At 45.0% G+C, this 19,178-nt stretch overlaps 1 protein-coding gene across 10 annotated transcripts in view; it reads right to left on the reverse strand.

The window, feature by feature from the left end:
• The window catches only part of PTPRT (protein tyrosine phosphatase receptor type T), a 503,103-nt gene extending 484,505 nt beyond the window's left edge, over nt 1–18,598 (reverse strand). For all 10 annotated transcript variants that reach the window (XR_011699370.1, XR_011699371.1, XM_071573285.1 and 7 more), the window contains exon 1: nt 18,250–18,598. Coding sequence is in view for 8 of the 10 variants with exons in the window: in XM_071573285.1 (XP_071429386.1) it covers nt 18,250–18,319 (70 nt within the window). In the remaining 2 variants the exon portion in view is untranslated. The remainder of the gene's footprint in view (nt 1–18,249) is intronic.
• Nucleotides 18,599–19,178: the final 580 nt, after the last annotated feature.

A 19,178-nucleotide genomic window follows, 5' to 3' on the forward strand; every position in this document is an offset into this window, starting at 1 on the left:
ATCTGCATCTGCCACAGAGCACCTTCCAAGAAGGCAAATCCCAGAACTCGCTTGTGATGGAGACATCCCCAGTCATCTACTGTGCTAAATGACAGAACTGTGCTCCACTGCTCCATCAAGCATGGTCTGGTGGTTCTAACCCAAGTCCAACTAGCTGGGAGAAGAGAAGCACAAACACACACACTGGGATCAGCAGCTGAACAAAGTTTGTTGTTGCCCAAGGAAGCACAAAACTCATTTGAGGGGAGCAAGGCACCCACATCATGTCCTCCAGGAAACCTCTTCAATGTCTTTTGTTAAGAAGGTCACACACAGCCCCCAGCCTTCAGGAGTTCCCCACAGAATTCAAACCACCTTCTCCCAACAACCCCAAGTTAAACCACTATTTATGTGGCCTGTCTTGCACACAGGTCTCCATTATGAAAGCAGAGTTTCATTTCTAACCCTGACCTTTAGGCTTTAAGATACTCTCACAGGCTAAAATTCTGGAAAACTGTATACAAGTTCTGACACCACCAGTGGGACCACAACTCTCTTTTCAGCTGCTTAGTAGAGGATGAGGTATGAGGGTGACCACCCTGCAGTCTTCTAATAACTGAAGGGAGCCTAAAAGATTTGCAGAAACACTATTTACAAGGGCATGTAGTGACAGGAGAAGAGGGGATGACTTCAAAGTGACAGAAAGTAACTTTAGATGGGAAGGAATTCTTCCCTGTGAGGGTGGGAAGGCCCTGGCACAGGTTGCCCAGAGAAGCTGTGGCTGCCCCATCCCTGGAAGTGTCCATGGCCAGGTTGGACAGGGCTTGGAGCAACCTGGGCTGGTGAAAGGTGTCCCTGTTCATGGCAGGGGGTGGAACAAAATGATCTTTAAGGTCCCTTCTACACCAAACCATTCTGTGATTCCATGGATCCCTTCCTGCAAGGAAGAGGAGGCACCACTTAGTGCTAAACTCTTGGAAAGCAGAAAATAAGCAGCTCTACTGATTCCATTCAACATATTCATAGAACACACCAAGATCTAAACAAACCTTCTAGAGAAGGTATCATTTGATACTATTGAGAGAGGGGAGCCAGCCTGAAAACACACTGCACTCATCACCTTTCATCAAGAGATCTTGCAGTATTTCACAAGTGCTCATTAGGCTCCCCCAGACTCCTGGGAGATGGAGAAGAAACACACATCCCACTTCCAGCAGACTTAATTGAGACATGGAAAAGAATTAACTTGCCCAGGGTTGTACCACAGGAAGGGGACAGAGATGGGAAGAGAGGGCCTGAGCCCCCAGATCTTTGTCCAAGCACAGCACTAAGAGGAGTCATCTGCTCCCTGATGGAGCTCCTGACAGTCCAGAAATTCCTGTGAGCAAGCAAAGTGCTGTGAGGGGAACGAGCTTCTCTCAGGTTGTGTGTGATCTCAGCACAACATTCAACAGGCTGCCTGGGCACCAAGGAAAGCTAAAGCTGCTGAAAAGGGCAACGTTCATTCTCACCTGCAACACCACAAAATGCAACTATGGTGAGTCAGAGCTCCTGAATTTCACTGGAAAACCAGGAGCAGAGAGAGGGCTGCAGCATCCTTACTTCTGAAAGAATTAATTAGCAGCAAAGTATCATAAAAGGCTGGGGGAGGGAAGGGCTTGATTCATGTTCATCTTCAAATACACTTTCTTTAAATCATTTCCTTGTGCAATCACACATATATTACAGATAATGTTCCTGTACTCAATTTGCTTTGCTATGAAAACAGCAACGTAAACATTTCCCTCCTCCTTAATATCTTTGGAATCAAAGTTATTATCTGAAGAAAGGTATCCAGGGGAATGGTATTCAATACAACAAATAATTTTTCAAGGGTATTTACTTTTAAGCATTAAAAGGCAAGGGAGTAGAAGGAGCCAAGGTCAATTCATACATCAATATTCAGCCTGAATATGCAATTCCTGCTCCCATTACTTTGTGCCACTTCATTCCTGGGTCCTGGGGACATGCACTGCCAGGAAAATGCAGTTTCAGTTTCCAAACTTTTCCTTGGTACTAAATTCCCACAAAAGAAAAATTCCAAGGTCCATCTATTTCTGAACAGTCAACTACATTTCCATTCTGATACAGACAAGGTGACCCCCTTGTCTTCCTGCAGGAATTGGATGCCAGTGGAATCTAAACCCATGACAGCAAAAAGTGAGTTTGTTAATCCCATCATGTTTCTCCCACATTTTTGCAACTTGTCACAAGCTTGTTACACAACATCAAACCACAGAATCCCTCAGTTTGGAGAACACCTCCAAGATTGAGTCCAACTATTAATAAAACACTGACAAAGCCACCTCTAAACCCTGTCCCCGAGTGCCACATCCACACACTTTTTAAATCCCTGCAGGGATGGTGACTCCACCACTGCCCTGGGTAGCTGTGTCAGGGCTGGACGACCCTTTCCATGATGAAATTCCTCTTGGTGTCCAACCTGACCCTCCCCTGGCACAACTTGAGGCCCTTTTCTCTCCTCCTGCCCCTTGTCCCCTGGCAGCCTGTGGTGATGGACCCCGTGGCTGGTTGGGATGAGCTGAAGGACTAACCTTGGCAAAACAAAGCCCATGAGCTGTTGGCAGCCCAACACCATGAGAAGATCCCCTTCCCATGGGCTTTCTTCCCTCTGTCAACAGAGCAGCATAAAGCCACCATGGTTCTGTCTTCCTTCTTATAAAACATGTAAGAAGTTAAAGTTTAAGACCAAAGACTAAGAAGAATCCTCCTAGAAAAAGACCTCCTAAAACATGTTTAATCACTGCTTTTTTTACCCTTTTACTCTTCTTAACAGAGAGCTGTTACAGAGGGGACTTTAGAGGATTCCTAAATAAATCCAGGCACCTTTACAGCCTCAGAAAAGGAATTGATCTGCAGATTTATTGGGCACATGTTGTGAGCACACACCCCCTCACCTGCTGCTGTGCCACAATAAATTGCTAGAACATCACCTGACAGCACTGATGGGCATTGCAGGAACACAACAGACACAGCAGCAATGACTGGCCACTAAATGGCTTGCAAAAGGAAAGAGCAGAGTAAGGAAAATGGCTTGGAAGCCTGAGGGTAGAAAGAAAAAAGAAGAAGTTTTAAAGAAACTCATTATCATTTGTTCTCTAACACTGCAACAATATAAAAGCTAAGAACAATAGGAAAAGAATAGGATTGAAGCCAATTTTCAGAAGACATGAATTCCCTCAAGTTGACTGATAAATAACAGCATTTTCTCTCCTCCTTTTTCTTTTAATGGCATTCAAATTATTCAATATAATTGCAACAGCACTGGCTTCCCCACCCAGCTTTCAACTATTCCAGTTAAAGTGAGCAAAGCACAGGCTGACCTTAATTACATACAAGATACTGAATTTGATTCAAAGAGTGTACCACGAAGTCTCGTGTAGCAAACAATGATAAAACCTCAAATCCTAATTAATTACAGTCCAACTGCCTCTTTGCAAGTGAAGCCTGAACCACAACCCAGCCCCTGGCAACCCTCCACAATCACCTTACAAAAGGGCTCTGTCCTGCTCTATGGACACGTATCAATAAACTACAGTTTAAGTTCCCAGACCTCTGTTTTTTCCTCAGTTGCCATTAAAAGAATGTTCTAATTTCCATCTAGCTCTGAACAATTAACCAAGTCACCTTTCTGACACAAAGCCTCAGAGGTGGCAGCCCTGCACTCCTGCATGAATTACATGTCAATGGAATCTACAGCCCTGACAGTAAAAAGCAAAGTTATTAATTCCACCACATTTCTCCCAAATTTGTGACCTGTCATAAGCTTCTTTCACAACACAGAATGAGAGAATCATTTAGGCTGGAAAAGCACTTTACTCTGCCCAAATAGCCAAACTTTGCTCATATCTCTCCTTTATCAATTCTAGGGTGATGTTGTATGAAAAAAAAAAACCAACAAAAAAAAACCAACAAAAAAACCCCCAACCAAAAAAAACCCCCAACCAAAAAAAACCCCCAACCAAAAAAAACCCCCAACCAAAAAAAAACCCCCAACCAAAAAAAAACCCCCAACCAAAAAAAAACCCCCAACCAAAAAAAAACCCCCAACCAAAAAAAAACACCCAACCAAAAAAAAACACCCAACCAAAAAAAAACACCCAACCAAAAAAAAACACCCAACCAAAAAAAAACACCCAACCAAAAAAAAACACCCAACCAAAAAAAAAACACCCAACCAAAAAAAAAACACCCAACCAAAAAAAACACCCAACCAAAAAAAACACCCCACCAAAAAAAACACCCCACCAAAAAAAACACCCCACCAAAAAAAACACCCCACCAAAAAAAACACCCCACCAAAAAAAACACCCCACCAAAAAAAACACCCCACCAAAAAAAACACCCCACCAAAAAAAACACCAAAATAACAAAAAAACACCAAAATAACAAAAACCCAAACAAAAAAAAACCCAAACAAAAAAAACACCCAAACAAAAAAAACCCAAACAAAAAAAACCCAAACAAAAAAAAACCCAAACAAAAAAAAACCCAAACAAAAAAAAACCCAAACAAAAAAAAACCCAAACAAAAAAAACCCAAACAAAAAAAAACCCAAACAAAAAAAAACCCAAACAAAAAAAAACCCAAACAAAAAAAAACCCAAACAAAAAAAAACCCAAACAAAAAAAAACCCAAACAAAAAAAAACCCAAACAAAAAAAAACCCAAACAAAAAAAAACCCAAACAAAAAAAAACCCAAACAAAAAAAAACCCAAACAAAAAAAAACCCAAACAAAAAAAAACCCAAACAAAAAAAAACCCAAACAAAAAAAAACCCAAACAAAAAAAAACCCAAACAAAAAAACCCAGGGCAGGGTATTGCAGAGTTACACACAGAGCAGCTCAAGGCAGCAGCAAGACCCCACACAGCACATTCATGCAGCCAAAAAGAGAAGCCCCCAAATTCCTGACCAGCTCTAGTGATGGACTTCCCTATCACAAAAGGAGAATAAAAAAAAGTAATATTAACACCAATAAATAATATTAACATCAATTAAAAAAAAACTTTCTAATTGCAGCAACAAAAGGTTGTCCAACACTACACTTGGTAGCACCACTCCCTATAAAAGGGTTGAGTAACTTAAACTACAAACAGCACCAACTTGTTCAATATACAAGAGAAAAAAACTGACTGTTTTTTAGTTTCCAAAATTCAAATAGACCCTAAGTTTAGTTCTACACTAAGTTTAGTCCTGGTGTCCAAGCCCCCAGGACAGCATGGGTATCTCCTGACTTAAAAGAGGTCCAAACACGAGAAGAATTTTCAGATCTGCAGAAGAACCAAACAAGTTGTTCAAGAGGCCTTAAAAAGAAAGTCTCAGCTTACAGCAAAAAAACTTTACATAAGTCAGTGACACAGAATTGTGTCAATACTCCTGCAGATCTGATTTTAATTAAAAAAAATAAATAAAAAAATCACCTGATGACACATTTTTCTGCCATGGGACCTTGTGTTGCTTATGCCAAAGATGGATAGCCCTGACTGGAGGAACACTATTCAGTATTTTGGTTTATTCCCATTGTTGGCTCCGTGGCCCCATCCATTATTTACTGCACACTTTGCAAACTGAGCTCCACAGAGAGAGTTATTAATTCCCTCTCAGGTTTCTCTGCAGCTCTACAATTCCTGGGTCTTCAGAAACATTCACCCCCCACCCAGCTCACAGCTCTGTGTTCAACCCTTTCACTGCAAGGACCCCAAGAGACATCAGGGAAGAGCCCCAAGTTCACACCATGGGAGCTCCAGGACTTTGAGGGTGCTCAGGAAGCTGCACCAACCCCTACAGAGGAAACACAGCTCTGATTTCAGCTGCAGGTATGACACCTAAACCCCTTTTGGGTGTCACATGCAGCCCCTCCAGCTCACCCCCACCCTGTGCTAACACAGCTGATGTTCTCCTGGCCAAGCCCTTCAACAACTCACCCACCACCACTCAGGAGCTTTGATGCAGAAATAAAACATCACATGCTTAACACTCCTCCCCACTCTGACTGGTACATTATGTACTTTAGCACCTACAAATCACACATGGCACTTATAATTGGGGTTTGTTGCTTTGTTTGGGCTGCTTTTCTGTTTGGTTGCTTCTTTTGTCTGTGATTTTAGGAGTTTGTTCGTGGTGTGCTCACTTAGTTCTGGTTTTAGTGTCTGTTTGGCCCCAGGTTGGACTGAGCCTGAACACAGATTTGGGGATGGGGGAGAAAGAGGGGCTTGGAGGGGCAATCTTGCCTTCAGCAAGGCTGTTGGTATTTAACAAATATGCAACAGATAAATTAATTAAAAACCAATGGAGAAGCATTAATATGTGTTGTTACTTACACCTATTATATGCTAAATACACCATCCTGCTTGTGGGGTTTTTATTGCTCTACCTCCTCCTCTTCTCCCTCTTCAACAGCATTATAAGAAAATTAGAAATTTAAAGGGGAAAGGAATAAAAAAACTGCAGTGGGTTATTCCATTTCTTTTCTTACAGACTGCAGTACTTTTTTCCTCTCCACAAAATACAGCCAATTATTTTGTCCTAAATTAAAATTACTCAGGCAACAGAGTTTCTGCCATTTCCTCTGGGACACAATTCCACAGCCTCGTGGATCTGCTCTAAGATTTTCTGAATGCTCAAAATAATTCTTCTCTTGTTTTAATCTCATTCTATTCCTTTCAGTGTACATTAAATAATTCTCCCTTCTTGCCCTCCTTCCCTCTGGGGTGCTCTCCCCTTCCCAGCTCCATTCTCAGTTACAGGTCCAGAAGTTAAATGGATTTAGATATTTTCAATCTTTGCTCAAAAGTGAAGAACCTGCTGTCACTTGTGGGTATTCTCAGTACTTTAATTTGTCACTCTCACAAATAAGATGATGCTCAGGACCAAGGGGAATATTCCAGACCAAAACCACACCCTGACATACATTTTTTTTTTTTAAATACAAACACAGCAAGTCGCAGATTCTGCCCTTAATGTACTTGGGTTTATGCAAATACACCATCAGCTGCCAGTCAATCCTCTCACCACTAATTACTCCCAGATTTCTCTTATTCACTCAAAATCACTTTGTACACCTTAACTCTGGATCTCTATTGAAACACTGTGTAAGATTCAGGCTAAATTTCTGCCCAAGATCCAATTCTGGTCTTATTGTTCAAGGTCTTATTGAGGGGCTGGAGCGGGGCCAGAGAAGAGCAACGAGGCTGGAGAAGGGACTGGAGCACAAGTGCTGTGGGGAGAGGCTGAGGGAGCTGGGGGTGTTCAGCCTGGAGAAGAGGAGGCTCAGAGGTGACCTCAGCACTGTCTGGAACTGCCTGAAGGGAAGTTCTGGCCAGGTGGGGGTTGGTCCCTTCTCCCAGGCACTCAGCAATAGGACAAGGGGGCACGATGGGCTCAAGCTCTGCCAGGGGAAATTGAAGTTGGAGAGTAGAAAAACTTCTTTGCAGAGAGAGTGCTCAGGCATTGGAATGGGCTGCCCAGAGAGGGGGTGGATTCCCCATCCCTGGAGGTTTTTCAACTGAGATTGGCCGTGGCACTGAGTGCCATGATCTGGTAAAGGGACTGGAGTTGGCCCAAGGGTTGGACTTGATGATCTTGGAGGTCTTTTCCAACCCAATCAATTCTATGATTCTATTCTATGAAATTTTCAGTTCTGAAAGTTTAGCAGTACTAAGAAAAGCTTATAAAGGAACTACTTGCAAAGTTCTCCTCAATTTTAATGGAAATTGCTGCTGAAGTCTGATTCTGATGAGCAATATTTCTGCTACCCCCTACTAAGAGGAAACATGTTATGGGTAAATTGTTACACACAGGAGATAATCCAATTATTTGGTACTTCCTTCAGCAATTTTAACTTGAATCAAGCAGGATGATACAAGTTTGGAGGGTGTGTTTTGACAGTGCTGCTGTTGCTTCAGTTTTAAACACCTGCAAGTCACCCTGAACTCAGTATCCACTGGGAATTACACAGGAGAACACCACGAAAATTTGTATTTCTTTCAATGGAATACACTCATATTTAGAGTTCTGTGTGGTCATTAGCACAGAGCTTTTGAGGAGGGTGGGGGGAAATAATTCTCTGCCTTCTTGCCATGAAAACCCTTCAGACCAACACAGGCAAAGCAACCACTGGAAGGAAGAAAAAATCTCCTTAACAAGAAAAAACCAACAAAAACCAGAAATTATTTAATACAGACAACTGCCAACTGACCTTCAAAAACCACTAAGTAATGTTCTAAAATATTACTTCCCACTCATCTTGAGAAATAATTTTCTATTAGTACAAAAAAAGCATCAAAGTACAAGGGCAAAACAGATGCCTAGTGCAGCCACACTATATTAATTTTTTTTTACACCACACATGCACAGAAATGTTAATAAGCACATTACAGAACATTAAAACCTTCAGCACTTGGAAAAGCTTTATCATAAAAGATGCAAAGTTGAGTATTTACTTTCAAAGGGTTATTTTTGCTTGCTAAGTTCATCTAAGGACAATTAATTATACTTCCTTATTTTTGCAGGCTCTGGCCTTGGCAGTCTCCAGGGTTATATCCCTGTGCCAGCAGAGACTGTGTGTTTATTCCCAAGCTTTCCACTTCTCTGATCATTCCTACCACGTGCTGATAACTGTTAGTACACACACCATCACCCATGTTTTAATCATAAAAATATTTACTGTCTGTATAGGAGACACCCTACCCCTACCAACAATCATTTATTCAGGAAGCTGAAGGAGTGTTTCAACCACAGTAAAAATCCTTTTGAAAGCTACACTACAAAAATCTTTTGAAACCTCTAATTCTGCACCAGATCTTGGGGATTTATTTTCCCTGATTCACGCTGGAACATTTGAATCTCAAGAATTGCATGGAACTGATTGTTTTAGAACAGCTCATCCTACAAAACCATTTCCTGATGATCATATTTGTGGTAAGTTTTCAACTGGTCTTTTCAATGAAATTCCTGCATCCCCAAATTGAACAGTGGGTGCAATTCAAGCAGGCAGCAGCATCCCTGGCAACAACTAACTAAAGGCACGTGTTGGCACACAGGAGGAACACAAAATCCCATGACTCCTGGCAGCAAATCAGCCCTGCCTGCCTCTTTCCTGCCTTTCCAGGCAGGACACAAGCAGAGAAACCTGCAGAGTAACCCACCTGCCCTGGAGGGAATGAGTCAGTGCTGGCACAGCCAGACCTGGGGGCACATCAAGGCACCCACCTGAAAGTCAAATTGCTGCTGTGTGCCACAAAAGGTCTGCCTCAATCGACAGGGAGGGGTTTGATGGGCAGGAGCAAAGATGGGCAGCTGGTTTCAGGTGGGGGAGGAACTGAGTGAACTCTGGGTGTTCAATTTGGTTTGGCTGCTGCACAAAACTGAGTCACATCTGGGCAGCCTGGAACAAGCTCCAACCCGAGCCCAGTGATGCACTGAGGTACCAGGCAGAGCTGCTGTCCCTGTCCCCAGGAGCTGCTCTGGTGCAGGCAGGGATGGAGAGCAATGATTTTCAAAAGGGAAATATATCAAAGTCTCTTCCTTTTATATGCTTATTCTTCTTCATTACTAAAATAAGCAGTGTGCAACTGTAGTCTGAACACATGAGCAGAGCTTTGAAACACCAGCTGAGCTGCAGAAAAAAACAGGGAGAACTGCTTCTGCAGTATTCAAGGATCTTAAAATATTAGCAACTGGCAAATATAACAGATAAATATATGCTTTTCTAAGCAAACCTGGAATAGCAAATTCAAAAGATTCCTCTCAGTCTGGTTTGTGAAGGGACATGCTCAGGGAGTTTGAGAAAATCATACAATTGATCGGGTTGGAAAAGACCTCTGAGATCATCAAGTCCAACCCTTGGTCCAACTCCAGTCCCTTTACCAGATCATGGCACTCAGTGCCACGGCCAAGGTCACCTCAAAAACCTCCAGGGATGGGGAATCCACCCCCTCTCTGGGCAGCCCATTCCAATGCCTGAGCACTCTCTCTGCAAAGAAGTTTTTTTTGATCTCCAACTTCAATTTCCCCTGGCAGAGCTTGAGCCCATCGTGCCCCCTTGTCCTATTGCTGAGTGCCTGGGAGAAGAGACCAACCCCCACCTGGCCACAACTTCCCTTCAGGCACTTCCAGACAGTGCTGAGGTCAACTCTGAGCCTCCTCTTCTCCAGGCTAAACACCCCCAGCTCCCTCAGCCTCTCCCCACAGCACTTGTGCTCCAGTCCCTTCTCCAGCCTCGTTGCTCTTCTCTGGCCCCACTCCAGCCCCTCAATCTCTTGCCTCAACTGAGGGGCCCAGAACTGAACACAACACTCAAGGTGTGGCCTCCCCAAGGCAGAGTCCAGGGGAAGGGTCACTGCCCTGGGCCTACTGGCCACGCTAGTTTGGATCCAGGACAGGATCCCCTTGGCCTTCTTGGATATCACTGTGAAATTAAGGACAAGAATTAGGTCCTGCAGCCCAGGTTTTGGCCTAAGGACCAAACTCTGCAGCAACAAGCCCTCTCACACTAACTCAGGTGGGCATTTAGCTTACAGAGAGGGAGAGGATGGCAGTGCCTTCCTCCCACCCTGCAAGCCTCCAACAGCAGCTCACATCTGAGCTTTGGTCCAAGGCTGCTTCCTCACTGTTTCTATTCTGTCATGTTCCCATGACCTCTTCTATTTCTGTTCTACCTGTCCCTTCCTCTTCCCACTGCTGTCATCTCACCATGCTGACCTTGCCATCACCTTCTCCAAAACTAACCCTGTCTCCTCCAGGTGCTTCCTCCCTGCTAAGGATGGGGCATCTCACCCACCCAAACACACCAGCAGCCTGTCAGCTGCCACCCTCTTGGGGTGCTGCTCCCATTTCTTGTGCAACTGGAAAAAAAAAGAGTAATTTGTGCCTCTGAAACACTTGCCACAGTTGTTCAAATGTTCCAAAATTATTATATAATGAAATTCTAGATCCTTTAAATTTAATAAACAAGTAAGAACTGGCAAAGGGACTTTCTATCAAAGATACTCATTAGAGGTGCTTTGGTACCACTATAAACCAGGAATTGTCTCTCAAGCCCAGAATGAGAAGGAAGGTATCAGGCACTTCTGCTGAGCCACTTCACAAACACACCCAAGTTCAAGAGCAGAGAAAGCAGGTCCAGCTGCTGGACAGACATGCAGGTAGACACATCCCTTGCAAACAGGTGGACAAACATAGAAAACACTAGAAATAGCTCATGAATATTTATCTCCATGCTTTTCTGTTCTTGAGAACAAAGAGAGAACAAAGTAGTAACAATTCCTGGTACCAACACAAAGCAGTCAAGTGTAGACTTATATATATACAGGCTTAGTTGTTTGGGTTTGTTGTTTTGTTTTTTAATTAAACCCTCTCAGGCACACACCTCTTCAGAAATATCAAAACTGAAATATTTCCCTGAGAAGTAACTGACTGTGGTAGAAATACATTACACTTTACAGTTTCAGCAACAACTGTTTCCATTAGAGCACTAAATTCACACCTAGAAATACAGAATAAGATTTGAGCTGCCTGCACATAAATGGGTGCACATTGACAGCAAATCCCTGCTCTGGAGAAATGAACCATCAAGCACAGCAGCTTCCCATCTTGCTGACAGAAGGGCTCTTTGCTTACCCAGCAAATGCTGCTGCAATTCCAGTAAGTGTTTCTAAAGCAAGGCAGACCCATCTACACAGCAGCCAGATTGCTTAAATTCCCTTCTTCCTCCCCTGCTTCATCTTCATGCCTTACTTCTCTTAGGTGGCCACAACCACACGTGCTTTCCACTGAGAAACACTCCTAAGAAATCATCATTATCTTCTTACATAAGCAAAACCACATGGCATGGCACCAATACCATCCTCCACTCCAGGCTTTTCCATTAAAAAGACAACTTGAGAGCCTCCACTGTACCAAATTATTCTATTTGCCTGTTCAGGGCTCTTCCCCCACCACTACTGAGGGCTGATCTTTGATTCAGTGCTAAAGGAATGAAGTTTCACACATGTGCAGATCAAGGTAATTCCAGTAAAAGCAACAAATTCAGCAATACTGAAGTCAAAAGCAAAACCCTTCAACAATATCCCCAGCACAGCACAACAAGAATCCCTATTTCTACTCATACAGGTAATGATATTTCCTCCAGATTCAAAGAGAGAAGGATTGATCCTCAATGCAAAAATGGATAAACTCAGGTTTAAGTTGTAACACTCCTGATTTGGTTGTTCACAACAACACTGCAGAGAACAAGAGTGACACAGCCCTACTTTCCTTGACGTGCAGCTGAATTCACAGCCAAGAGCTGCTTCCCAGTGATTCCACACTCACCACCCAGCAATGAAGCTGAGATTGACAGGGATGGATGGGGGGAAAAAATAACTGGTAAACTCTGTTTCCTCTTGAGTCAGATCATTTCAAGGAACCCAACATGAGGAATGGGACACTGTGAGCGTTCCCAGCACAAAGGGAGGGAGCAGCACAGCCCAACAAAGAGCTCTGCACAACCCGGGCTGCAGCACCATCTGTGCCCACACAGCATCATCAGCTGTCAAACCCCCCAGCCTTGCTGTGAGATGAACTCAAAAATACCAAGGAACAAGAGCCAGGGCCCATCCTCCCAACATTCACGAGCAGCTCCAACATTCTCTAACTCCATGAGCTGCAGCACTTCAAGCTGCAGCAGAATCCACCAAGCTGGCCTGGATTCCCAATTCCAGTCCCTGAGGGAACTAGCTGGAGTAAAGAAATCAGGAGCTGGCCTTGCATTGATTTACAAGCACTAGTTAAAAGAAAACAAGAAAGCCAGAGGAGACCAAGCACTAAGTAGGTTTTTTCTTCCTGGGGTTTCTTGTCCTGTTTACCAGGCAGAGACACTTCCCAGGATTACATCATCTCTAACTGTGGCACTAAACAACACTAACAGTCTTCTTCCTCTAAAGGTCCTTGTTTGCTTTAACTGACTTCTCAGCATTTTCTTCTGCAATGTGCAATGCCCTGTCATCCAGTCTGCAAAGCATCTGACATCCCTGAACCACAGAGATAGATGGGATGTATTTAATGGATATTAAAATACAAGTGGGTCTGATTAAGTGATGCATAGTCCAATTAAGACATAGCAACTGTCTCCTTCACCATGAAGATGCATGGTCTTTAGAGCCTGCAATAACAAACCCGAGAAGAAATTGCTTCTTGTGTAATTCCAAGTGCACAGAAAAACAGGACCAGGCTGTGAGAAGTCCTTAGTGATGCCATCAGAACATTCATCACCTTTGTGTGTCCGTTCTTTTCCTCTGGTTTTGCCTGGAAAGAGCAGGGTGGTGGGAAACAAGTGGCATTAAAAAGTAAGAGACAACACAAGGCCAAGAATCACAGACTATTCTGAGTTGGAAGGATCATTGAGTCCAACTCTTAAGTCAATGGCCCACACAGGGGATTGAACCCATGACCTTGGCATTATTACAACCAAGTTTTAACCAACTGAGCTAAGGAGGTGATGGGTTTAAGAGGTAGGTAAGGATTTACCTATAAAAAGCAGATACCATCTAAGTGAAATGACATCCAAGCACCAACACAGAGAGGATCAGCTAAAAAAAACCAAAAGAGAACTAGGAGAAGTGAGTGGTACCAAAAAAAGGTGACTCTAGGCCAAATACAGAGGCTTAAATGAGCTAAGTAATACTGCTCCATAAAAGACTCCAGAAATACCAGAAGAGCCAAGTATACCATATTCTTATCAAGAATATAAACACACAGCCAAGAAATATCAACCCACGAGCTGCTCTTCATTGAAGTGGAGCCCTCTGGTCCCAGGCAGTGGGAGGCACAGAAGGTTTCTTGCATTCCAGAGGGAAAACTGGACTGTAACCTGTGTCTGTTCATAGCAGCAGGTGATCTCTGGCTGCTGCTGCTGTTTAAATACATGCAAGAAAAGCCTCAGCCATGAATGTACCTACAAGCATGTTTTAGAAGCTTTGCTACATATTTAATCTGTGATTTACAAGACACCGAGGAAACAGACTGAAGCAGTTTCCATAAAAAATTAAGGCATCTCTCTCTCTGTAAAAAGACACAGGGCTTTATATAGCAGTGCACACACACACATCCTGCTGCTCGTCACCCAAACACCATCAGAGTTTGGGTGAGTGTTGGCCAGGCTGCAGCACTGCCGTGGCAAAACACAGAATTATTGCTCACATCACTGAGCAAACCCAACTATACATCCATCAGATTTCAGCAGGTGAATTCAGACAACATCTGCTATTTTTATTACTTTTTTAATTAGGGCCATGTTAAGTCAGTCTCGAAATTGCTCGTTGCCAAAATAATTAAGCTCCAGTGCTGCCATTGCACACCTCTCCATTGTACATTCAGCTCTTCCCATGCAAGCAGAGAACAATACCTGCCAATACACATTCCTTCACCTCACTTATAAAATTACAATCAAAATTACCAGAGGCATAAAACAACTATTATGATAAATAATAAGCCTTAAAAAAACCCCATCATACACATACAGAGAGAATCAGAGACACTGATCCTTCTGTGCTGAACGTTATTCAAAAGGATTGTCAGTGCAATGCTGAATAGATCGATTTACTTCCCTTTCTTCTCTCCACTTAACTGGATTTTATATACAAAAGTAATTGTTCCTATAAAGAAACTACCCTTGTCCGTGGCTTTCGAGGTTCAAAGCCTCAGACCTGCATCTTTACCACTATTCAGGTTTCCATAGTAACAGATGATGGTGCCTTCTGAAAAAAAATACTATGATATTCTACAGCAAGAGCCTCAAATCGTTGCCATTATATTAATGAAAACTGCAGCACGTGGGCCTGCACACAGAGCACAACACACTTTAAAAGTCCAATTAAACAAGAAAACCAGAGCTGAGGGACTTTCAGGGAGGGTGGATGGTAAAAAAAGGGCTCTGTGTTTGTAAAGGAGAAGGATTATCCCGCAGAGATTCACAAATGTCTTTATACACACAGTGACCTTTCGTTGCCACTGTCGAAACAGAGTGTTTCCCAACATCACCTTCGCAGTATTAATTGTTTATGTATTAGAAAACAAATCGAGCCAGTCAGGGGATAAAAATAAAGTGGAATTGCGGCTCTAACAGCTCCCCAGAGGGGGAGAAAAGTGATTATTGAGTTAAATGGCTGCATTGTTAACAATTGCCACACAGAGCAGCTCGCTCAGAAAGACCCGTTTTTCATTGCCAATTTACTGACAGGAAAACCTGAGCAAATGAACTCCTACTAAATTAGAGCTTCCCCCCAAATTTCCTTCCAGTTTGCTCCCTTTTCATCTTCTCTCCTCCCTGGATGAACCCGGTGTAATGAACTCTCAGTTGCCATAAACTTTCCAATCTAAGAGCAGCCTTTGAAAGCAGCTACACATCCAGACACATTCACGAGCTCTGCCATCGTGAAACATGTATAGGGGGAAAAAAACTAAAGCAGACACTGAAATCAGAAGAAAATCAAGTGTCACATAATCTGATGTTCAGCTCAACAACCCCAATGTAAACCCGCTGTCCTACTTTGCCCCGAATGCTTTTTCACAGCTGCAAATGACTTTAATCTCTCCATTTGTCGCCCTGTTGCATTAAAAATGCTCACAGAGCAGGCAGCAAAGAGCACAACAACTGCAAGAACGCCCCTCTTATCTGGTGGGAGAAAAACTCCACATGTGCTTTCAGGAGAGAAAACTTCCCTGCAAGCAGAGTTCGGGAACCCTGAAAAGGATTGGGAACTATGAGAATGACCTGGTGCTACTTCTGGTGCTCCCATGGGAAAGTAAAGGAATTAACAGCTGATCCTAAAGCTAACAAAAAGTTTAGGACCTCAAAAGCATCCCTCGAGTTGCAAATAAATACAGAAACTGCAGGGAACTGGAAGTCATTGCCAGGGAGAAGAGTTATAAATAGAGCAAAATAGAAATTACATAAAGAAATGAGTATTAGTCAGCTCCCTCAGTATGATACAAGATATTCCAGGGAGAAGCCATGAGCATTCTGCTGTCCCCTTGTAGTATTCCTAATTTTATGGTGTGGATAACACAAAGCAGCAGCAGCACAAATTTGGTGAGAACAGAATACATTTTGCCTTGACTTGTGCCTTTCCTGCTTCTTAGCCCAACTATCATTTAATAAAATAAACCAAAACAACCCAGCCAACGACTCGCACGGTGATTTTTCGGGATGTTTAACAAAAGGCTGCTGAATAAATGCATTAGGCTTTGACAAATAATCGGAGACGGGAGGTATTTGCATCTTAATAGTTATGGAGAGAGCACCACCTGATGGAAGATGGGGAAAGGCAGAGCCGCTCCAAACTTCCCTGCGATTTCAGAGACCAAACTCCGCTTTTCACCATAAAAATATCAGCTACATGGACACAGCCCACACGGCCACACTTCACACCAGATATTTACTTCAAAAGGAGAAAACTTTCTTTTAATTACAACACTAAAAGCAGCTCAGAAAACATTAAAATCACCTCCTCTGACTTCGAATGATAAGCACTCAAATAAAAGCAGGAAGGTGATACTAATGACAAGAAAACCTCACAGCCACTATTTCCACTGAATTGATAATTAAAATGAGATATTTCATGGCTTTCCTAAAAATAACAGAAAATATGTGGCTAATCCTTCATTGGCATGTGTTTAGCTCATAGTACATTATCGCCCTCAAATACAAAGTGTTTTCTGCCCCCTTAAAACTTTGCTGTTTTCCCAGAACGCTCTTCTATCCAAGCATCTGGCTAAATGATTCATCAAAAGCTCAGGAACTAATCGCAATTGACATGACAAGTGTCGAGAACGCAAAAACAGTTGGAAGAGAGAGAAAAAAGGGGGGAAGAAAATAGCTCCACGTATTGCTTAGTCAAGGCAGCAGCTATTTAACTAGGTTAGATTTCCCAGCCTCTCTAATAAATCTCGCTCTGTGCAGTTGCCTAGCAATGTAAACAAGATCCTGGTGGTGTCAAAGGGAGCCGGATGGATGACATCTCCTGCAGCTCCTGGCCCTTCGCACCCAGCCTGGTCTGGGAGCCACCCAAGGGCTCGAGGGAAGGTGCACACACAGTGCTCAGCATCTCTGACACTCCACTCTTTCTGCTTCAAAGCAGCAAGGGAGAGTCAGTCAAGCTCTTGGTCTTCGCTGACAAAAATCTGCCTCTGTCTGAGATGAACCCAACTTAAGTTTTGTGCCTCCAACATGCCCAAGTCACAAGCACCGAGATTTAGTCCCATGCTAAGCAAAGTTACACAGGGAAATTTTACTTTTTTTAAACATACAGATAGGGAAAAATATTTTAAAATTAAGTCAGGAGAGAAGAAAGTTATGACTGTTTATTTGCTACCATAAAGACCCTGTAGTGAAAATAATTGTATTACAAGATCCAAGAGAAAAACAACACCAATACCTCTTTGGTTTACCCAGAAAATAGCACAAGAGGAGAAAACTAGCTCTATAAGCACCTGTCATCTTCAAGTAATTCAAACTATGCCTAAAGGCACTCGTAGGAGGGAGAAAATAGCCGGCTACTATTACTGTACACATGCCAGGGAGCAAAGTACTCCTTAACATCCGAGTGGCAGCAAAAGTGACAGCTGGGAAGGAGCCGGGGCGAGTGGCTGAGCCCCCCAGAAAGTTCCTGGAGCCGGGAGATCCAAAGGGAGAAACAGCTGCCACCGAACTTCGCAGACCGAGCCCAGAGCCCTTCTCCTGCCCGGGGGGAAGGCAGCGGCTCCCCCGCGCTGCCCATCCCGCCTTACACCCGGCAAACACTGTTCGCCACCAAAAAAAGCCTCGAATATCGTGAATCCCAGAATAAAAACGATGCTTTCACCTCCTGCCACACGCAACTTCGGGAGGAGCGAGTCCTCCGGCCCCCAGCGCGGCGGGACCCCGAACAGGCGGCAGAGCCTCCCGCATCCCCCGGCAGCTCCGGGGCCGCCCGGTCCCCAGGATTCTGGCTACCGGTGGTACCCCAGGATTCTGGCTGCGCTGGTGCCGAGGATTCTGGCTACCGGTGGTGCCCCAGGATTCTGGCTCCCGGTGGCATCGAGGCTTCGGAGGCGCCTCCATCCCCACCCGCTCCCCGGCTCGCACCGGGAGCTCCCCGCGAGGCCGCACGAAGGATGGAGGGATGAAGCGCAGAGTTCGCGCCGCCGGAGGGATGGAGCAGCGGGGACCGGCCGCGCACGCAGCACCCACCTGGGAAGACCTGTCCCTCCGCCCCGGGCAGGAGCTGCAGGAGGAAGACGATCGCGGCGACGCCGGTCATCCTTCCCCGGAGAGTTCCTCAGGCGCCGCGGAGCCGCTGCCTCCTGCCCGCCGCCCTGCCCCGCATTGGCGGCCGAGCGCGCCGGGGCTCCGGCAGCGGAGCCTCCGCAGGTGCCCCCCGAGCCCAGCGCCGGCCCCGCCGCCCTCCCCCGGGGCGGGGGAGGAGGAGAGGGTCGGGGGGTTCAATCCCGCTGCTCAAGCCCAGCTGCGCGCACTCGCGTTCCCCGCGCGGGAGCGGCTGGAGCGCAGCATCTCGCAGGTTCCTCCTGCCCTGCGTTTCCAGCGGGGATGGAGAGTCAGTGCAGGGGATGGCGTTGGGCGGAGGGCTGGGATTGGGGGTGGGATTGGGGATGGAGCGGAGCGGGGGTGGGGTGGAGGGAGCGCCCCTCTGCCACAGACAGGGGGAGACGCGGCAGGGGCGCGGCTTGATGGGGCGGCTCGTTCGAACAGGCACCTACAGCTGAAAATAGTGATTTCCATCATTATTCACTTTACTTTCGAGAGTTCACAGGTAAACACCGAGTGACACGGCGCACTGGGCACTGCCGGGGGACACAGCCCTGGGCACTACCCTAAAAATTGCTCCCCGCAGGTGACTTCTTGACCTAAAGAGCACGGCCCCCAGTAGGCAGGGGGGAAAAGCACTGAAGAGCGAACAGATCACTATGAATCAACCACCTGAGACGGAATTCGGACAGTAAAATGGAGAGCAATTACCCCCTGGACAGAACACCTGCGCGGGGCCACTGGCACCACACCGGGGCGGCCACACCGGCACCACACCTGGGCGGGAATGCTTCGGGCAGTCACCCGCTGCCAGCGGCAATGCCAGCGGTGCCGGGCACCCCGTTGCTGCCGGC

The sequence above is a fragment of the Pithys albifrons genome, chromosome 18 (genome assembly GCF_047495875.1).
Source record: "Pithys albifrons albifrons isolate INPA30051 chromosome 18, PitAlb_v1, whole genome shotgun sequence".
In the NCBI taxonomy this organism is placed as follows: Eukaryota; Metazoa; Chordata; class Aves; order Passeriformes; family Thamnophilidae; genus Pithys; species Pithys albifrons.